Source organism: Hydra viridissima, unplaced genomic scaffold (genome assembly GCF_058129835.1).
Source record: "Hydra viridissima isolate aposymbiotic clone 2 unplaced genomic scaffold, HvirCarnegie_v1 scaffold_15, whole genome shotgun sequence".
In the NCBI taxonomy this organism is placed as follows: domain Eukaryota; kingdom Metazoa; phylum Cnidaria; class Hydrozoa; order Anthoathecata; family Hydridae; genus Hydra; species Hydra viridissima.
In genome coordinates, this window is record NW_028324314.1 from 9,109,812 (window position 1) to 9,130,841 (window position 21,030).

General features: G+C 26.0%; 1 protein-coding gene across 5 annotated transcripts in view; it reads right to left on the reverse strand.

Annotated features, from left to right (window-relative positions):
• The window catches only part of LOC145200007 (uncharacterized), a 32,844-nt gene extending 12,657 nt beyond the window's left edge, over nt 1-20,187 (reverse strand). For 2 of the 5 annotated variants that reach the window (XM_090072649.1, XM_090072648.1), the window contains exons 1-21: nt 18,044-20,187; nt 17,790-17,890; nt 15,017-15,093; nt 14,787-14,850; nt 14,467-14,555; nt 14,175-14,220; nt 14,011-14,095; nt 13,781-13,848; nt 13,524-13,625; nt 12,879-12,950; nt 12,158-12,342; nt 9,244-9,322; nt 7,512-7,593; nt 7,217-7,265; nt 6,876-6,960; nt 6,042-6,110; nt 5,816-5,926; nt 3,830-3,910; nt 3,412-3,465; nt 3,111-3,261; nt 655-953 (exon numbers count right to left, since the gene is read on the reverse strand). In XM_090072649.1, coding sequence (XP_089928775.1) covers nt 655-953; nt 3,111-3,261; nt 3,412-3,465; nt 3,830-3,910; nt 5,816-5,926; nt 6,042-6,110; nt 6,876-6,960; nt 7,217-7,265; nt 7,512-7,593; nt 9,244-9,322; nt 12,158-12,342; nt 12,879-12,950; nt 13,524-13,625; nt 13,781-13,848; nt 14,011-14,095; nt 14,175-14,220; nt 14,467-14,555; nt 14,787-14,850; nt 15,017-15,093; nt 17,790-17,890; nt 18,044-18,137 — 2,043 coding nt within the window. In that variant the 5' untranslated portion in view covers nt 18,138-20,187. Of the gene's footprint in view, nt 1-654; nt 954-3,110; nt 3,279-3,411; nt 3,466-3,829; nt 3,911-5,815; nt 5,927-6,041; nt 6,111-6,875; nt 6,961-7,216; nt 7,266-7,511; nt 7,594-9,243; nt 9,323-12,157; nt 12,343-12,878; nt 12,951-13,523; nt 13,626-13,780; nt 13,849-14,010; nt 14,096-14,174; nt 14,221-14,466; nt 14,556-14,786; nt 14,851-15,016; nt 15,094-17,789; nt 17,891-18,043 lie in introns of those variants that run through there. The other 3 variants (XM_090072652.1, XM_090072650.1, XM_090072653.1) reach the window with 3 other exon arrangements.
• Nucleotides 20,188-21,030: the final 843 nt, after the last annotated feature.

Here is a 21,030-nt window from a genome sequence, read left to right on the forward strand (position 1 = left end):
GATTACAGAATCAATTGATGACAATTTGTACATATAAAGTCAGCTTAGATATAAGCTCAGGTCAGTTTAGAACTTTGTATAGTTATAACATAACATAATTTACATATTTACAACAACAAAACTTATAAAATAACTTTATATAAATTTATAACTATAAAATAATGATTTCTAATAAGATAATTTATAGCATATTGTAATTTATGTAACTGTAACATATATATAATTTACATAGTTATAGCATAAGTTATAAGAACTTTGTAACAACTGTTTTTATAATAAAAAAATATTTATATTTATATACTTATTATCATTTATAAAAAAGTCTATTTAAATAAAATTGAGAATGGTCCACTGTTGCATACTTTTTTTATTGAAAATTTATTTTCTTTATGTGTATACTCCTTAAAGAAATTTTAAAACTTCAATAGTTTAAAATAGAAAGTTGCTTAAATTTACTATATTTATCATATATCATACTTCAATCATCACTGAAAATATTTTAAGGCATTTAGTTTTGTATATAAGAGATAAGAGTAAGAAGTAAGAAGAGATACCGGAATTTTTTATTGATTGGAAAGATATTTTTCTAATGTAAAACTTCACAAAAATTGTATCATAAGTAAAATTACTAGAAAACAATTTGTTTTCTCTTACTTTAGTATGCTTGAATCTTGGGATTTCAACTTCACATGTTGTATTTAAAACTAAAATGTTGTCTGAACTAATGCATACTTTTTTACCACTACAATGGTGGGTTAAAGAACCATCAGCAGCAAATATGAACTTCATATAATTGTGTTCACAATGACCAGAGTGACCATCTCTGTCAATATACTTGAGAACAGTTCCATCAGGTACTGCTTTACTGCAATAATTTATTTGTGGTGAGATACAAAAAGGAGTATGGTAGAATAAAGCAGCAGTTGTAATTGAAGTTGGATAAAACATATAATCTAAAAACAAAACAGACACTTAACAAATGAAACAAAATGATTGCAAAAATGTTTTAGAAATTGTTACATAGAACAACTAGTGCTTAAAGTGTTACAATTGTTACATTTCAGAGTGTTTTATATTTTTCAGAGTAATTTATATCATTAATAGTTTGTTTAATTCAACCACTAGAATTTTCAGCGTTACCCCAACTTAAAAGGAGTGAACATCATTAACGACATTTTGAGATATAGAGTTGATTGGCGAAGTGAAGGTTGGAGTTTTTTTGTCAACTGAATTTAATCAAACTGAGTTTTTTTATTTCTTTTATTTTCAGAATATTTTTTAACAAAAGAGTTTGTTTAATTAAGGTTTCAGTAAATTTTCAATTTTTTTTAAAGAAAAAAAACAAACACTTTACAAATTTTTTAAATTGAAAAATTTGTAAAGTGTTTTTTTTGTAAAATCCCGAGGCCACAAGCATCTCACTTAGTTCCAGATAATGACTTGGTACAACAGCATAATGTTTATTTTAAGATAAAATCTTACCACAAACAAAAAGTTTAGAAATAATATTAATACTATCATTAACATATAAACACCAGCATTTTAATATAAAATCTATAAAAAGCTAGTTTAATAAAAATTTCATGCAGCAGCAGCAAGAATAATATTGAAGTGTAATATTATAAGGTAATACATTTTGGTTGTGGTATGTAGTTATACAACAATGATTAAAAGAAATAAGCTTAAAGAAGTATGCAACTTTATAAGCTTAAAATCGATCAGTTTTCTTTTCAAAAAGAACTTGTAAATGGTTGTAAATTTTAAACCATTTTTCAGTAAGAGAAAAAAAAAAATCCTTTGGATAAAACTTTTGAATAAAAAATGTTGAAGATCTCTTAAAATGTTACTTTTGCAATTTCTGAACAAGATAAGAGTTAAAATCTGATACAAGCTCAGAATTCTCTTTGAAATTCTAAACGTTTTTGCATCCATACAATTGCCACTATGAATCCAATATATTTCACTGTGTAAGACTAAGTAACAAATATTGCATTACAATGTGACAATTTATTTAATCTTATAATATGGTAACATAAGGATTAGCTGATTTACTGAAACAGTTTGATACAATAACGTTTTTAAACATTGAAAGTTTGACAAGGAGTTATAACAAAAGTTTTAAAATGTTTAACAACTTCTAGTATGTTTTTATCCAGAAGAAAATTTTGTTTATGTTTGATTAAAAAAAAAAAAATCCTCAAAGTACTACATCAAATGATCTGAAGCATTTAATTGTCCCAAAAAAAAAGAATATCATGTTTTATTTTTAAAGCTTTCATGCAAAAGTAGTTAGCAAAAAAAATGTTTTCAAAAAAAAAAAGGAAAAATCTTCTTATCAAACATACATTTTGGATTTGGATTTGGAACTGGGAAAATCAGCCAGGAAAATCCATCTTTATAATATCCATATGGCACTCCTTTGTACATGACTATTTGATGATGGATTAATTAGTTTAAACACAGCATTGAAGACCTCAAAAACCAAAACTATTCTGAGGTACCAGTTACAACCACATTTGTCTGCAAAATCAATGCAGACAAATGGTGGTCCCATTGAGAAGCAACAACTGACATCAGACATCAAAAAACAAGAAAATCATTCATGACAATTCAAAGCCCCATGTCAAAAAAGTCAAAAATTATCTGAACAATTTGGGCATTTCAATAATTTATCATCCACTGTACTAACCAGACCTCATAACTTGTAATTTATAGCTTTTTAGCAAAATCAAGCAACACCTGACTGACAATAAAGCTTTACAACGTCTAAAAAAGCAGATTACAGAGATTGTTGCCAAAATATCCATAGAAGAATAGCTAAAGACATTCAAGGAGTATCTGGAGAGAATACAACTTTAAAATACATTTAATTAAATAAAAGTTATTAATATCTTTTTCTTTTATTATTTTTTTAAATTTATTACATCATTACTTTTGGATACCTTTAAGTAATGCAAGAAGTTTGTTTTGTGAAAAAAAATAATAAAAAAATGTTGAATAGTAGACAGAGAGATGTCAGCTTTTAATCAAATTTTGCAGTTTCACATAACTTAAAGTAAGCAAAATAATAATAAGACTTAAGAATGAAGGGTTTTTAAGCATTTAGATACCTTCAGAATCTGGGCACCCACGAACATCAAGTTTAAAGCCAGGATACTCTCCCTCAATCCAATGTTTTGGAATTATTTTCAAGTACCTTGCAGATATTTGTGGAGAAAGTTTTGAAACAGAGTTACTATTGCTAATAGGCCCAAGGAACATCTAGAAAAATTCTCCTGCTAAAATATTATTTAAATTAGCTAATATTTTATAATTAAATAAATAACAAATATTTACAAAGTGCACTTAAAAAAAAAAGTAAAATGAGAAATTTAGTATTTTGAAGCCATTTTTTAAAAATAAATAGTTTACCTTCACATTATTGCTACATGGAAATCCATTTTGCAATGTTTTATCAGCAGGACACTTTAAAATACCAAAAAGTATTTAATTTAAAGACCATTTATACACTTGCAATTTAACATTAAGCATGTTACATATCTTTAATCAGCAAATGAATTCTAGTGGACTAAAGATGAGCTTAGTTTAAAAACTTAAATTATCTTTCAAATATAAAAGTTTTTTTAAATTTAAAACTTTGTTGCTTACTCTACATAAAAAATTTTTTTTTAAATTAAAATGTTCTGTTAAAATTTTTTAATTTTCAAGAAATAATCCATAAAATGAAATAAATAATTTAGAAATCTGATATTTTTAAACTTTTTATTTGATTCAAACTAGAACTTTTTGTATTTTACATAAAGTTATTAACACTAACTTATGTACATACTAATGGGCTATCTCCTTTGCAGTATTCTGGCAAATCACAAACTCCAGCTGATTCCCTGCATAGAGTCCCTTGTTTTCTGTACTGAAAATCAAACAATTTTTATGTAAAGTGTATAAAGTTTTATACTTATAGTAAATTATATACAATTACAATGTATATGCTATACATAAAAAACTTACAAACATTTATCTTGTAAAAACAAATTTACAATTTTAAATATCTCAAGTTAAAAAAATAAATATACAAAAATAAAAATCCTAAGTTAATTAATCTAATAGCATTTTTTATCTAAAAAAGTTCTGTTGGTATCCTTACAAATTAATTCCATGAAAAACCCATGAAAATTACCTATGGTATTTCAATTGGTATTGGGAACATTATGGGCCATGGCTATTCTATTGCTTTCCCATGGGCTTTACTATGTTTTCCAAATACTAATTGAAATCTCATGGTTTTTTTTTGCATGATTTTCTCATAGAATGCTATCATGGAATGAGGTAAATGAAATCCAATTTAGATGTTGTCAAATCCTATAATTGTTTGAAAAAACAGTAGCTATAATGCGCATGAAACACTACAATTTAACTTCAGTAAAATATTTAATCCTTGTATATGTATATGCATACTGCAAATACATGCAACATTACAAGTCATTAAAAAAAAGCTATCAGTAATTTTCATGTTCATAAACATGTTCAATAAAAATTAAAAAACAATAATTGGAAACTAAAAAATTGGAATTGACATATACAACTTTATATACAATATCCAAAACTATAACAATTCATGTTTTTAAAAATTAAAAGCTTAAACATATCAAAAAGAATCATTGATACAAAAAAAGTATATATATCAACTGGACACTTGGTATACAGTTAGGAGCCAATTAAAAGTAAAGTAATACACAAAACATTTTTGAACATAAATAATAAAGTCTATACACAGTCACTGGTATAAAAACACTATAAAAATCAACATTACGTTTGCGTATATTTAAACTGAATTAACCCTTAACGGCTAAGTAAATAAGAATATACTTCCATGGTTTTAACAAATGAACCCTATGGTGTACTCATTAGGACCCATTGTGCAACAATTGGGGCTTATAAGAAAACAATTGGAAGCCAAGGACTAAAAACTGGGACCCATGGCATAACCATGAAACCCTAAGCGTGCAACATAACCCATGTATTAAAAGCCATGGTTTAATCATGGGGCTCAATAGAATTCCATGGGGTTTCAATGAAGTTCTATGGGTTACCCGTTGAATTCTTAAGAAATATTTACATTAAGGTAAACAAAAGATTTTACAAAACCAATAAAAATGGATAATCTAATTAAAAAAATCAATTTATGTGAGATGGAGGTTTGAAATGTGTTTAAAAAAATGGATCCAATTAAAATTTAAGATTCATTAAAACTAGTTTGAGTTTTTTTTATGAAATAAAAGTAAAACTAATTTCAAAATGAACATGATTAATCGTACAATTATGATAATTTATTCTTAATATATAATTATAATAGTTTATTAACAGCTATGATAGCGTAAATGTGTCAATTATTAATAATAAATATTAAAAAAAAGAGAAAAAAAAGAGCAGGAAAAAAAAGACTGGGAAAAATATCCAAACGTATCATTTAAATATCCAATTATAGCTTTTAAATATCTAAATATAGCATTTAACTCACAAACTATGCATCAACTTGTAAATTTAAATATGTAAAGTATGCTTAAAAATATACTGTAACATGATAAGTAAAAAGGTTGCTCAATAAATTATGAAGGGATGTTACATTTAATAGCAAGCTCTTTTCAACATTAAAGGTAGTTGTAGTAAATTACTTAGTTTAAAAAATTGTTTGTGGATAAGAAAGATGATTTTAGTAAATTGGTAAACTTTATTGCTACAAATTGAATTGCCATAACTACTTTAACATATTTTATCAATACTACATAAAAATGTTTAAAAAAAAATTAACACTAACAAGACATTCACTTGAACAGCATTCTGGATTGTAAATATAACTGCATTGAGCATGCGCTTTCAAAACACAACTGTGTGGTTCACAACAGTTGTCACCATTTCTAGCACACATCTGAGATAGAAGTAAAATTATGCAAAAAAAAATAGATAGGAATTAATAATTATTCTTACTATAAATAATTTAAAATAAAATATTCAACTGCTAAAATTTAGCATTCTATTCAAACCTCAGGTGTTCCACAATCACACTCTTCATCACCTTCCCTTATGCCATTGCCACAAACTTTTGTTATTGACTATAAACATTAATTGTAATGAAAAAGTTATATTCAAAAATTTTACTTAAAAAAAGTTGCAAAACAAAATGTAGATATTAAACATTAAACTTATACATATAAAAACTAAATGTAGGTAACATATGCTATCATATGCTATTATATATATATATATATATATATATATATATATATATATATATATATATATATATATATATATATATATATATATATATATATATATATATATATATATATATATGCTATATATTGTTCTATAGATGTTATATATTACTTACATACACATTCATGAAATATTTTAAAAGTATTTTTTAAAATTTATTTAAAGTTTTTTTTTTAATGGAAATTGAACTTTGTAGCTAATTGACTCATTTCTATTTTATTGATATCAGTTATGTGCTTTAACCTTCTTACGAAAATCAAACTTTGAGCTTGTTTAATTTGTTTAAAGCTTGTTGCATCTTTGCTCAAAGTTTGAGTTTTATAAGAAGGTTAAATCACACAACTGATATCAATAGAATAGAAATGAGTCAAATAGTAATTTGCTGGAATTAGGACTATTTTGAACTTGGAATTCATGCTAATAAATAATTGATTAAAAATTCAGGCTATAAACTCCATATAAATAAACTCCAAAAGCATTTGAGATGCAAAAGTAAGAAAATATAAAAATGATATCGCCCTCTAAAAAACACAATTCATGTACATTTTTTTAAAAAGTGGTATATACAAGCTACTTTTTTAAATAACTAAAATACTTACATCAGAAGGATAATCTGACAGACAGGGGTATGTGTTCATTTTGTAAATGTTCATGTTGCAATCAGAAAAACCTGGTATGCTTGATCTTGAAAATAGCATGTAATAAAAATAATTTTATGGATAGAGTTTTATTTACAAATAAGCTTTTTAAATGATAAACTGCTTTTGACTAATAACTTAATTCAGGAGATTTTTAAATATTTATCAATTTAGTTTTTTACTTAAAAGATTACATAGTTATTATGTGCCTAATTTTTTTGTTTCAAACAATGATTTGATCACTCAAAAGAAACCTTGTAACTTGTTATAGACTCATCATTTTGCTTATAAATTGAACTTACTTTGAACTCCCCATGAAACATCCTCTGGTTGTTAAACAAGTGCAAGTTTCTAAAACAAACTATCATGATTATCACCATCTGAATATGAATCTTATTCATTTAAATTACACAGTTTGTGATGCAACTATGTAGTTCACAATACAGGAAAGGTTATTTTTGATAGTAATTAGACATGATCATTTATTTAAATCAGTTGTTTAAATCATCATGATCACTTGTTCAAATTAGATTAAACTATATAGATAAAATTAAGAATTAAAAATTTATCATAACTATTTTTAGTTAATTTACAAACCATCATCATGATAAAATCCCATATTATGTCCCAGTTCATGACCAAGTATGTAAGTTGGACCACTTATGCTGTTATAGTCCCACTATAAAAACAACAGTTTCATGTAAGATAAATTTGTATGATAAAGTTGAAAGAAGGTAAGAGTTTACTTAAGTTTTATATGAAAGTGAAAAAAAGTAATAACATTAAAAATGTCACCTAAACATTGGCTTTAACATCCAGAAAAAAATGTAAGAAGAAAATTTTATATTTAGTTAAGAGAAATTAAATGTAGCATTTTTTTCCTACATTTCTTGCTACAATAGTTGCCATTTGTCCTAATTATAACAGTTAAATATTCTCTTCCTTAAAATTGTATTTTTATAGATATATCAAATACATCAATACATAAAATGGCTGGTAGACCAATAGCAAATAATTGCTAATGGCAATTCTTTTTGGGTATACCACAATGTGTTTCTTATTTGCAAAATTCAATGATATCACTGTTTTCCATTAATTCGTGCCTTGCTGCAAGTTTTGCAAGACCTAGCAAGTAATTGATTAATATATATAAAGACACCAACTAACATGGAAAAAGGCACCAATTGATATGTAACATGAAGCTAATCAGTAGTAAAAAGTGTAAAATCTGCAGTATGCTATTGAATAGATATAGTTAAAACCATGGTTTAAAAAATATTGTGTTGCAAAAAAATTTAATTGATGTGCCATTTAATTTTTTGAAAGAAGTCATTTTTTATCTCAAAAAACACTCATTTTATTGTTATATAGTACTTTGATCTTATACACAGGTCAAAATTACTTGGGAGTTCCGTGACTCTTCAGAAAAACCATTGGCAAAAAAGAAATTGGATTGTCAACAAGAGGACCAGCTTTTTCACTAATATGTTGATGAACTTCTATAGGTGGCAGTTAATTGTCTGAAACAAGTTTAGCAAAATAATAATGTGAAATATTAATAGTTAATAAACTATATTTCTGATACTTATATTTTGCAACCTTTTTTCATAGTTGTTATGCTAAAGTTGTTTTTTTTCCAAAGTTAAATATTTTTTCCTTCCATCAATTATTTTTTCTTTTTTTTCTTTTGGATTATAATGTTAATATAAGGATGGCATTTATGATGTTATAGTCATCTTTTTTTCTTCTTTAATGATTTACTATGCTGAGGGAAACCCATACTAAAAATTTTCTAAAAATAATAACATAGAATAGTAAAAAGTAATTTTTGAAATTATAAAGAAGGTTAAATCAGCCATTATTTACATAAACTTATTTCTCACTATTTACAAGTAGATTTATGTAAATTCTTTTTGGAAAAAATCATAAGAATGGTCATATTGGGAGGTCAATCAAATGCTATAATTTTATATTACAACTGAAAATGTAATAAACCTTATTACAAGAAATTAGTAAAGATAATACTACAAAACCTTCATTGATTGGTTCAATAAATTCGATAACCTTGATGGGGTTAATTGTAATAAATTCAATAATAAAGATAAATTATTTAGTTTTTATTAAAATATGACTTTAAAAAAAAGATGCAACTATTAGACTTTAGTTCTAATTGCTTTTTTTTTCATTAATTTTAATATTGTTTAAATTGATGATAGCAAAATCACACCCTCCTCAGCACTCAAATTACACATGAAAGCCATAAAAAAAGTTACCATTTTATAGCAGACATTAAAAATAAACAAAAGGAGATGACATAGAAGCAGCTTACAGTGTTAACACTCACAGCATCATCTTCACACATAGAATTAACATATGCCATCCCCAAGCTATCAGACCAACTTTCATGACTATAAAAAAAAAAAAAAAAGAAAGAAAGAAAAAACAGATAATATTAAATATTTTTTATTATTTGTTAATTTTAAATTTTCTAGCAACTTTTTTTTTCTCTGGCTGAAATCTATTTTTCAAAGCTTTTTTAAAAATGCATGTTTAATTCCAAAAATTAAAAAAAGCTTGTTTTTCTAAAAAAATCAGGAAAAATGCAAAATATATAAAAGTACTCTTTGTAATAAGATTATCATTACTCGTTTATGCCAAATGATTTTTTTACAGGTATTAAGTTAATGCAGTTTTGGTGTAAATATTAATTTGGGTTATTCAAATTCAATTAGGCTATATAGAGAAACTTAATCACAGAAAAAAGATAGTTAACAGCTTTATCTTGTTTAACTAGTTAACAAATTGTTAACTAATATTTTTCTATGATTTGGTTTCTACACGTAGTATAACCTTAAAAAAATCCAGTTTAGGATAAAATTTTACATTATCATTATTATTGCAAAAATATTTTAAAAATGCCAAGGCTTAAAATGACTTTTCCTTAAATGACATCTCCAATATTTTCAGAGCAGTTCAAATCTGCTCTGCCAATATATGAAGACCTTATGACATTTTATCAAGTTTGAATAAAAAAGAGTACAAACAGCTTGAATCATTTTAACAGCATAGATGTTTAAAAAATTAGCTTCCTTTCAATTTTTATTTACAAATTAATGTGGTACTGAACTTGCAAATTTAGTCATTAAGTTCAGACATTTATAAATTTTAACAATTTGTGACTTGTAATTTAATTAAAGCTAATAACTTTAATTAAATTAGATGATAAGTCCAAAGATTAATTCAAGAGATAATTATAATAATCTCTTGTTTGGAATACTTTTTAAAGACATCATAAAACATCTTGTCTAAAATACTATTCATACACAGAGGTTGGTGCATTGAACTGAATTTTTCCAAGTGTAATAATAATGTTTGAATGGTTCATTTCTTCAACAGCTAATAAGAATCTGTAAGTTGTACTTATGCTACAGTAATCAGTGTGATTTAAAATGAGGATCTTGGAATGTTTTTATGAGAAATGAATGCTGTAGAAAGATTAAAATAATTCAACTCACTTTTATCCATGGAACTAAAAGTTATAATGCATGGAAATTGTAACTTTGTTCTGCATTTAGAGCAGAAGTAGCTTAAGATATGGCAAAACTGAGATTTAGTTAGGTCACACAGAGACCTAACTAGATCTCACTTTTGCTTTATCTGAAGCAACTACTACTACTCACAGATTTTCTGTGCTGTTGGTGATTTCAGAAAGTGTTATGGCACCTTGTTTTTTTTTTTTAAACCATTTCAGTAAGTTGACAGTGCTATCAAAAATCCTATTTACATCCATCAGAAGCTTTTATTGTGACTTATATGATCTAATACTAGGTATGATGTACTATGATGAGTTAAAAATCAATTTATGTGATTTGTTGACTTATGTAAAAAGATTGGCTGATTTTTAATAAAGTACTATACAAAAATCAGTTTCTATAGAATCCACACATTGCACTTAACATAACAGCTAGCCTACTTGACACAGTGATTGTAGAGACTTACTGCCTATACAATTATTATCTATATCAACAAGAACAGCTACCTAAAATAGATTTAATCAGCTAAATTTCCTGACATAATAACACAGCAAGTTACTTTAAGGAGAATACAAAAAGCAAAATAAATAAACAAAAAAAAACAAATAAAGGATGAAACAATTTGAGGAGAATTACTTTCTGTAGAACAAAAATTGTTTACAATATTGTAAAACAAAAAACTGATTTCCCAATATAAAAATTGTCATTATTTATATTTCTTTTGTGGTAATATAAAATGATGTTATACCTTTATATGATGTTATAAAAACACGGTCTGTGAGTTTGCTCCCTTAATGCAAAACTAGTCTAACTGCTAAACATAAAATTGTTCAGGAGAGCATTTTTAAGTTAAAATTTTTTAAATTAATATTCAATGTTTTAAGTTAGGCTTTAACAGTCAATAACACACTGTCTTCGTAGTTGATTTAAAATAAAAAGCTTCTTTCCTAACTATCATTTTTTATCTAAATGGTTTGACTACACCATAGAGGCAAAGATGGATGTTTATTTCCATTGTGACACAACACTGGTTTAAGACTTTGTGTTGAGCTTTCTATGCCCAGTCATTATTGTGCAAGATTGTGGTTGAGTCCAAGAGTAGTAAACAAATGAATCTCATCTTTACAATAACACAAATCATTACTAATATCAAAGCAAACTTTAAATTCTTAACATTAATTGTAGAAGATTCTACTCTCACAGTCTTGATTAGAAGTTTAGCTCTTAACTTTGTAAGACCTAAATTCCAGATCAAATCATTTGACTCACTCACTGTTTTGGAAAGTGAGGCTGCAAATTTTTTAAAAAATAAATTTGGCATTTACAACAATATTCTCTTAGCACAAAACTATTAACTATTTCATATTAAAACTTATAAAAAGTTTGTAAAAAAAAAAAACTATTAACTATTTCATATTAAAACTTATAAAAAGTTTGTAAAAAAAAAAACTATTAACTATTTCATATTAAAACTTATAAAAAGTTTGTAAAAAAAAAAACTATTAACTATTTCATATTAAAACTTATAAAAAGTTTGTAAAAAAAAAACTATTAACTATTTCATATTAAAACTTATAAAAAGTTTGTAAAAAAAAAAACTATACTAATATGACAAATCAACACAAAGAGATATAAGTTATAATATCCAAATGCAGAATCAATAAATATGTCATATCAAAACTTATTAAAAGCTTTTCAAAAAAAACAAACCTCAAAAACATAGCATCATCAAAATGAACATCTTTAAAAACAGAACTTTTCTTTATAAAGTCATTAACATAACTTTTAAAGGATGACAGTTCAGAACCACCCTTATCAAATCGTGCAAACGAAGGCTGGTCTTTTTGTATATCAATTGCTACTATAATCAAGCGTATATTAATTGCTTGATAAGCCTAAAAAAATTTTAATTGTAAAATAAAATTTCCCATGATGTTTAAATAACATTACCTAAAATTTAGACTAATCATTTTTTAAACAAACAAAAAAAATTGACAGTATTTTATTACATTTTCATACACATCTGTTATTAAAACTGATATACTAGATGTAATTGACAAAAATGTAAGAACATTTGCAGTTTTTACATCAATTTTGTGGAAACCAGTGAGGAAAGAAAAAAAAAAACATTTTCTAATTGTTTTTATGAACATTGTAAAGTAGCATAGATAGCTGAAAATATTTTCTTCGAAACTCTAATTTAGTTGGGCAGAATTTAAATTGTGTCAGTATTTTTAGGGTAAAGATTTAAATTAGTCAAAGAAAAATGACATGCAAATTATTTAGTTATTTTAAAAGTCTTATTTTTAAATTCTTATTTTTTAGCATATACACATTTTTTTTTTTTTTTTTTCACAAATTGTTACTTTTTACCTCAGCAAGAAAGGGTTTGTTAAGCAAACTAAGGAAAAATGTATGAGTATATTCAAACCTTATCAACTTGAGCAAATGAGTTTAAAACTCTTTCAATCAGCAAGTTGCTATCATTGTTGTACCTAAACAACTTCAAAAAAATATAAATAACAGACTATAATTAATAAAAAACTGTAGTTAATCTTGTTACATGCCATCAGCTTGTATAAAGATTATAGTTTTTAAACAAATATAGTTTTATATAAATATAGTTTTTAATATATATAAATAGTGCTGTGAATTAAATGGTGATACAACTTACTTAATTTAGTTTTTACAAATATTAAAAGTATCTAATCAATGTGTTCTTGAAATTAAATTAAAAGGAGAATGTGTTTTACATTGGAATATAAAAATGACATTTAAAAACACACACAAAAAAAAAAATCCACAAAAATAATTATTCTGATTTTTTCAAAGAATAACTTTTGAGTTTTTTTCAAACTTTTATATTTAGAGTATAATTTACCTGTGAATTTAAAATACAATTTTTATTTTTTTGATTGTTACGTATATACTTATGAACAATTTTTAATATAAATATTCCATAAATTATCATTTTTTAAGATATTTAATTTACTTTTTTTAAATTTGTTTCAATCTTTGGTAAACTCAACAAAATGCAAAATGAAGCAGAAAGTTAAAAACAAAATACAGACAGTACCATTCTGTGATCACAGCTAACAAACATTTCAATATATCGAGTTTCCTTTCTTGTCATATAAGAAAGGTACTGCTGTTCAACGTTAATTAGTTCAATCGGAAGCTAAAAAATAAGTATTCACCAAAACTTTTACAAAATAGAATTTATTCAAAAAGTTTAAACAAAAATTTATTACAGCTTCTAATTTTATTTTGTGGAAAGATACTTCTGCTTTGAAACACACAAGATCAGATCCAAAGTATTAATTGTAGAATTACATTAAGTAAAGAGAAACTCCTTGGGAATCTTGCACTATGTATCTTTTTTTTTTGAGCTATGTCATGGTCTATAAAAAAGTTTTTAAAAAATGTTTATATTTTAAGAAGAACATAGAATCTTAAAAGTAAAAATGATCATTAGGTTTTAACATCTGGTATTTATATATTTAGGCTTTTCTATAATGAAGTTGACACCTAACATTAAGGTATAATACATTATCTTTTCTCACCAATATAAGATAAATTTTGCAGATTATCTGAGAAACTTTGAACTATACCATCAACATTGATTAAATAATGTTCATTGCCATTCATCTATGTAAATGGATAGTATAATAAACACCTTCAAAATAGCTGCAGATATAAATATTTTTTTCAATACAAGTAATCTTACACTGGGGATAATGTCTTGCCTCCTTTTTCCTTTTTCAATTGTTCCACTGTATAAGAAATAAAAATTAATTGGCATAAGTTAATATTGTCTAAAAGTATTGATTATTTAAGTGCATAAATCTCAAATTATATTGAGAAACATAGAAACCATTTTTACATCTCATGGGACCAAGTGGATTATCTCCACTAAAAAAAAGTTGATTTACTGATAAATTTAGACATGAATTTGAAATAAGAACAAAAAAATATACAAGGTTTTAGAGTTTTAAAAATATGTTTCTAATGGTACTCACGTCAACCCTCCACTGCAAGTACTGATGTAAACATTAGAAGCTTCAACACCACGCACTTTACCATGATAATAGCAATGTTCAGGTACATGCTTTTAATTAAAAGATAATCAACTAAAGATCAGTTTTGAACATGTTGAAGAAATTTTAAGACAATCCTAGTTCTGTGATGTATTTTAGAAGTATTTTACAATTTTATATAGTAAGTTCGTTTTTATTATCACAAAATGCTATTTTAAGCATACACTTTGATAATAATTTGCAGAAAACATAATCAAAAATTAATACACCTGGAAATCCAAAAAATTCCATACATTTATTACCTTAGCAATAAAAGGCTTGTCATTTTCATAATTCTTAATCCATATAAATCCTTGGTGGATTTTTCTAAACAATATTTTATAAAGTTAAAATTAAAATGTTTGATTCAGTTTGTAAAGATCAAGACTCGTTGGAGTGAATTTTATAACAGAAAACATCAGTTTTTTTTAAAAAAAATTAACATAAAATTTGCCATTAAGAAAGTTGCAAATGAAGATTATTCTAAAATTACCCATCCTTGGTTAAATCAATCATATAACTGCCAAACTTTGAATTAAGTTCATACGTGACACTCTCTTCATGATTATCCTAAATTATATTATGGTTCTTTTCAGTTAAAAAGTGTATTTATAAGATAATATAACTGCTAAGTTCTGAAGCAAATTCTCTTTTTAGATCTATCAATGTAAGAGCTAATTATTAAAGTATGGAAATAAAAAAATTTCTTTTAAAATTTTGAAAAATTTCAATTTCGCTATAAATTCTTTTTAAGACCCGATAAACAAAGCCTTTTTTTTAAATTTTTTATTTTAAAATTCAGTCGAAAAAATGTAGTAGTAGCAGTAACGGTAGCAGTAACGGTAGCAGTAGTTAGTAGTAGCAGTAATTTTAAAATTTGCGTGTGGTTTAATAGCAGAAAATTCTTTGAAAAATCTTTCGATATTCTCTTTTAAAACACGTGCGAAATTTTTTTGCGAACTGATTCGTGAGCTGCAATAAACAAATGGGAACGAACGGGAGTGTGTGTGATGAATTAAAAAAAATTATGCAGACAAACTCTTGAAAAGTTGTTTTAAAAGTTAACAAAATATTTTTCGTGAAATTCTTTTTAAAACGGCCTACTTTTCGGAGGACTGTATTCTATCACGTATGGTTTGAACTGATACGGCATGGGAAATAAATTGTTACCCTAGTGTTCCATAATCGAATTTTTGTAATTTAAAATTAGCTAAATTCCTATTTTCAAATAACGTGTTAAACTTCATAATTGCGATCGTCCATGAATTGTTTCGTCAAAATCAATTGGTTTAGTTTATGCCGTGTTGCTTCATAATAAGAAAATTATTTTAAAAAAAGCTAGAATTAATTTCTTATCAACAAAAATCAACAAAAACTAAAAACAAGCTCGAGAGTTTTTTCATTATTTGGTTTTAAAAGGACGAGAAAAGAGGCAGAACTGTTACAAAAATTGTTTACAATTCATTTTTATTGATCTAATGATATTGACCGAATCTAAAGTAATTAGAGAAAAAGCAAAGATGTTATCAAATAAACTTTCTTTTTTTGCTAGTGTGCGCTGCTTTGATTTATACTTGTTCATGCTTTAAGCTAAAGCCAATAGATCCCCAGCGAAGTGTCATGATAGAAAAGACAGAGGCACATCTACGTAATATTTCTTTCTTTTGTGTGTGTGAGTGTATGTGTGTGTGTCAAAAACATACTGGCAAAGCAGTTAAACATTGATGATTTATTTTTATCTTTTAATTGAAGATGTGATTAAATTTAAAATTTAAGATTAAATTTTTCTTATTCATTATTTGTTTTGTTTGCAATCAAAAATATTAAACTAAAAATATTAACCGAGACGAATTTGCTTATATTTTTTTAAACCTATGGCTTAAATAATGCATATTATACTTGTGGCTGAAAACTTTATATGTATAAACAAAATAATGAAAGCCTTTTTGTGAGAGGTTCCTAGCTATACACTGGCCTAAAGCTACTAGGTTGCTCGCTACGCCACAAGAATGCTTATCTAAAAACCATAAAGTTATTTTACTTAACGAATAACTGAATAATTGTCAAGAGAAAATAAAAAATGAAGTATCTACAGTAAACTAAAGTTCTAACTGTAGTTTGTCAAACTAACAGTAAATGGAATATGAACCAGTATATCCGAGCCTCTGATCTGCTGATAGAATCTTAAGTTTTTATCTTATATATGTATTGTATTTTAGTTCTTTAAAATCATACCAAAATTTATAAAATGCACACTAGTTGCAGAAAAGACATAGTAGACAAATAGATGCAGAGCGTTAGACCAATGGAAGCAGAGCGTATGATTTCAGGGATAATGAAGACATAGAAAAAATTGCTGCTTTAAAATGGTCTTTAAATTATAGTTTGTAACGGTTTTTTTGATTTAAAATGTTTTTCAACACGTTAGGATTTTTATTTATAAAAAAAAAAGCTATAAGATACAAAAAGATACAAAGTTATTAAATATACGATAATAACTTTCTTGACAACTTAAGTATTAAGTATATTATAATAATTAAATACAAGTTAAGTATATTATAATAATTCAGTGGGAAAGTATATGTAATTGCATAATAAATATTTTTTTTTTTTTGAATGCTGCTATGGAAGTCTTATTAAATTTGAGTTTTGGTAAAATATTTGATTTCCGTTAACCCCCGGCTATAAAGTATAATTAGGTACTTAGTTGTATTAACCCCCGGTTTTCATGTATAATGAAGCACTTGATTGTGTTAGCTTAATTTTTGAAGAAAGTTTACGGGATGGAATTTTACACTTTTTAGACAATTTTTTCATTGTTAGTCTGTGTAAATATTTATTTGAAAAATTGCATCTCAAATCACTTCTGATTTTCCTTTATCACTAAAAATAAGCGCTCCATTCCTAAAAAATATTATTTAAAAAAAACTTGAACACCAACATTCTTTATAAAAACAAATCCTATAAATACGATGCTCTATTTTAGAGTAATAATCTATTTTAGAAATTTACAAAAATACGCTTTTAAAAGCAAAACTTAGGTGCCTTAAATATTATTCCACTATTGTGTTGATCACTTCTCGTCAATACTAGTAAAACATTCTAAAACGGCAATAAAAATGTTCTAAATATTGCTAAACGTAGCGGATGAAAAAAGCGTAATCAAATTTTGTATATTTACGATTTTTACATATTTCATAGACCTGTGCAATATTACGTATATGTAATTTAACCTCAGCAAAATATCTATTTTATACATTTCTTACCGCGTTTAATGTGCTCAAATCATCTTTTACTCGGGTTTTATGATGACGTATTGGAAAGATCACTTCTATGTCACTGAAAGGCGTGCCCGCTGATACAGAAACTATAAAAGTAAGTTCATGCAAATTCTCTTTAACAACACACACACAGATACACAGATACACATACAAGCGTGCGCACACGCACACAGATATTTATTACATATACATGTACTTTTCTAATAAATGAATAGTTGTCACAAAATTTTAACCCTTACCGATTGCGAATAATTGAAGCAGCCAAAGTACATGAAAATATGCTGACATGAACATTTTATAGTTAGGTTGATTTGTACCTAAATGATGTTTCATTTTATGTAAAGTTTACACGAAAAACGCAATTAATAGAGCTCGTTTAAATTTTAGCTGCAAGAAAATTACTGTGAGAAAATTATTCAATACTTTAAGTTCAGTGAAAACTGTCTAAAAGTTAATTTATTTGGGAGTCTCCTTTGAGTATCATCACGCTAAAGCGGCTCTATTCAAAAGTAATCAATTTCGTCCAACGGTGCTAAGAGCAGGTTGATTGCTATTTGAATTGAAGAAACTTTTCAAAATTACATGACAACATAAACAATTGACACTAAATTTCGCCCGATGGAGCTAAGAGCAGGTTAGTTGCTACTTGAATTGAAGGAACTTTTCATTATTACATGACAACATAAACAATTGATACTAAGTTTTAAAAAATATTACAAATAAACATATTGATAAAACTTATCTGGCGATTATCTTTATAATTTTTTGAAATGTAAAGAAATGCTGTAGAAACATTTGTAATCACAAATAAAGAAAGCCGAGTAATCTCATCAAATACCAGGTGTTAAGAAGAATAACGAGTCAACTACCCGACGTTAAAGTTAAAGATCAACTCGACTTTATGCTCGAAATTTCTCTTTTATGATAGATGCGTTCTCTTTTGAAATCACTTTTACTTTTCCATCAAAAAAAAAAAAGATATCTTAATCTTAAAACTTGCAATTTATGTTTTGGCATCGTCATTGACATCTGTTTTGCAAACCTTTTATTAGTTCAGGTTTCTTTCCGTGCAATAAAGCAGCTGAATAAAGGAGTTTATAGCAGCTGAATAAAGGAGTTTATTGTAATTGAAGAGGAAAAAGTGTTTTAGCGTAAATTATAGGTGTTTTATTTAAAATTCTTGCAAGTTCTTAAATTTGAAGTTATTTTATGTAGCTCTATGTTATTATTAATAGAAGGAACCGAAATCTAGACTACAAATTCGGAAAACTTTACGTATAGATTCGGTCATTCAAATCTCTAAGAAATGTTATTAAAACTTCCCTTTCTTACTATTGGTTCTTTTTACTTTTTTTTCTAAATATTCAAATGTATATTTATAACTTTTGAATAGTTAATTTGATGCAGCTTTAAAAGAATGCAGTACAGAATTTCATAATTTATTTAAATGAGTTTGGTATATAGTGGCATATATGAGTGTGAATTTATGATTGTCTATGTTTTGGATTGATAAATTTTATGTTTCTATATGGATTTTTAAACAAAGCCTGTGCCCGAACAAATTTGCACAAAACTGATAAATAACAATGGTAAATTCGGATGTCAAAATAATCGATAAAGCTTTCTAATTACTTTTGATACAACTTCATAAAAAAGAGTTTTTTCTTATAAAATTTGTGTTAGTTGTTAAAGAATAAGAACGAGGAAATGAAACATAATTGACATTGACTTTTAGAAGTCGAAATGCACATAAGCCCCCACTTCCCCCCTCCCCAGGCTCTATATAAAGTTTAACATCTGATATCAGGCATACACAGCGTCATATATTATTAGAAAACCTCAGTATAGACCACTTTGACATTTAGAGAGGCTATTTTTATATGATATCATAAAAAATACCACTTAAAATATCAAGCTGGTACGGTTTATAATAGAAAAAAACTTTTCTCAGTGCAAACTTTTAAAGATAAAAGTAAATGTGAACGTACCTCAAGTTCAAAAATATGTATTCATGATATTATTTTGCACTTACCTATATATATAATGTGCAAATGTCATTTGTAATTTGTAAACAAAAAAAATTATGGATTTATAATTCTGAGGGCAACACTTCAAACGTGTATTAGATTGGTAAATACTGCGAAATTTTTAAAGCAAAGTGTTATCTTACAAAAATCTACAAATTTATAGTTATTTGTTTGGGGTTTCAAATTAAAATCTTTTTTCTAAGAAAGATAAACATAAAAAATTGAGTTCAAACTTTACATAAAAATCTTCTTGATTAAACTTTGCATCCATCTCAAAGTGGCTTCTTTTTCACAGCGACATAAATCGTGTCGGATCACAGAACGGTAGGAAGCCCTTTTTCTTGATTTGAATTGCTAAAGTGTTTAAAGAAAAATTATATAAAATAAGGCGATGCTCGACTTTTGTAACCGATTGCCTAAAAAAAGTTAAAATATAAAAGAGGCCTTTAAAAAGAAACAAGAAAAATTTTTGCGTAATTTTATTGCTTATTTAGTATAAAGTAAATATTAAAAAAAAACAGAAATATTATAAATAACATATTATAAGTATGATATCATAAATAATAAGTTTTTCTTCATCATAAAGTTTGGTTTTGATCTTTTTAAAGTTTTTGGAATACGAAAATGAAAAATTTAACGCCAGCCAGTACATTAAAAATCTGTAGAACAGCGTTAATTTTAGAGGAATGAAGAATGAATAGCTTCAGTATATTATTCCGATACCAGGCTATAATTATCTGGTTTTGAAAAATTGTAAATATTAGAAGTTCAAATAGTTATTTTATAAAAAGAAAGAAAATATTTTAACAATTAAGGATAATTAAGAAGTGAAACACGTGACTTAGAGGAGTTCACTTCAATAAAAAGAAGGAAGGATTTTTTAAAAAATTTTTTTCTTTGGAATTTATAATCATTTTATAACCAAAAATTTTTATTTGGCATAACCTTGAATAACATTGTATAACCAAAATTAAAAAAAAAAATTTTAAAATGCAGTTTTTGTACCGAAATCAGTCAAAAAAGAGAATCAGGTCAAAAAAACTATAATGAACAAAAATGTGTCAAAAATGTAAGGTCAGGCTTTAATTCAGTATTTTGCATGACAACCACGTGCTTTTACGCAGGCTCGAATATGTTTTGGCATAGCTTCAGAATTATGTATCAAATGCATACATAATTCCTTTGGAATTTTGCTCCTA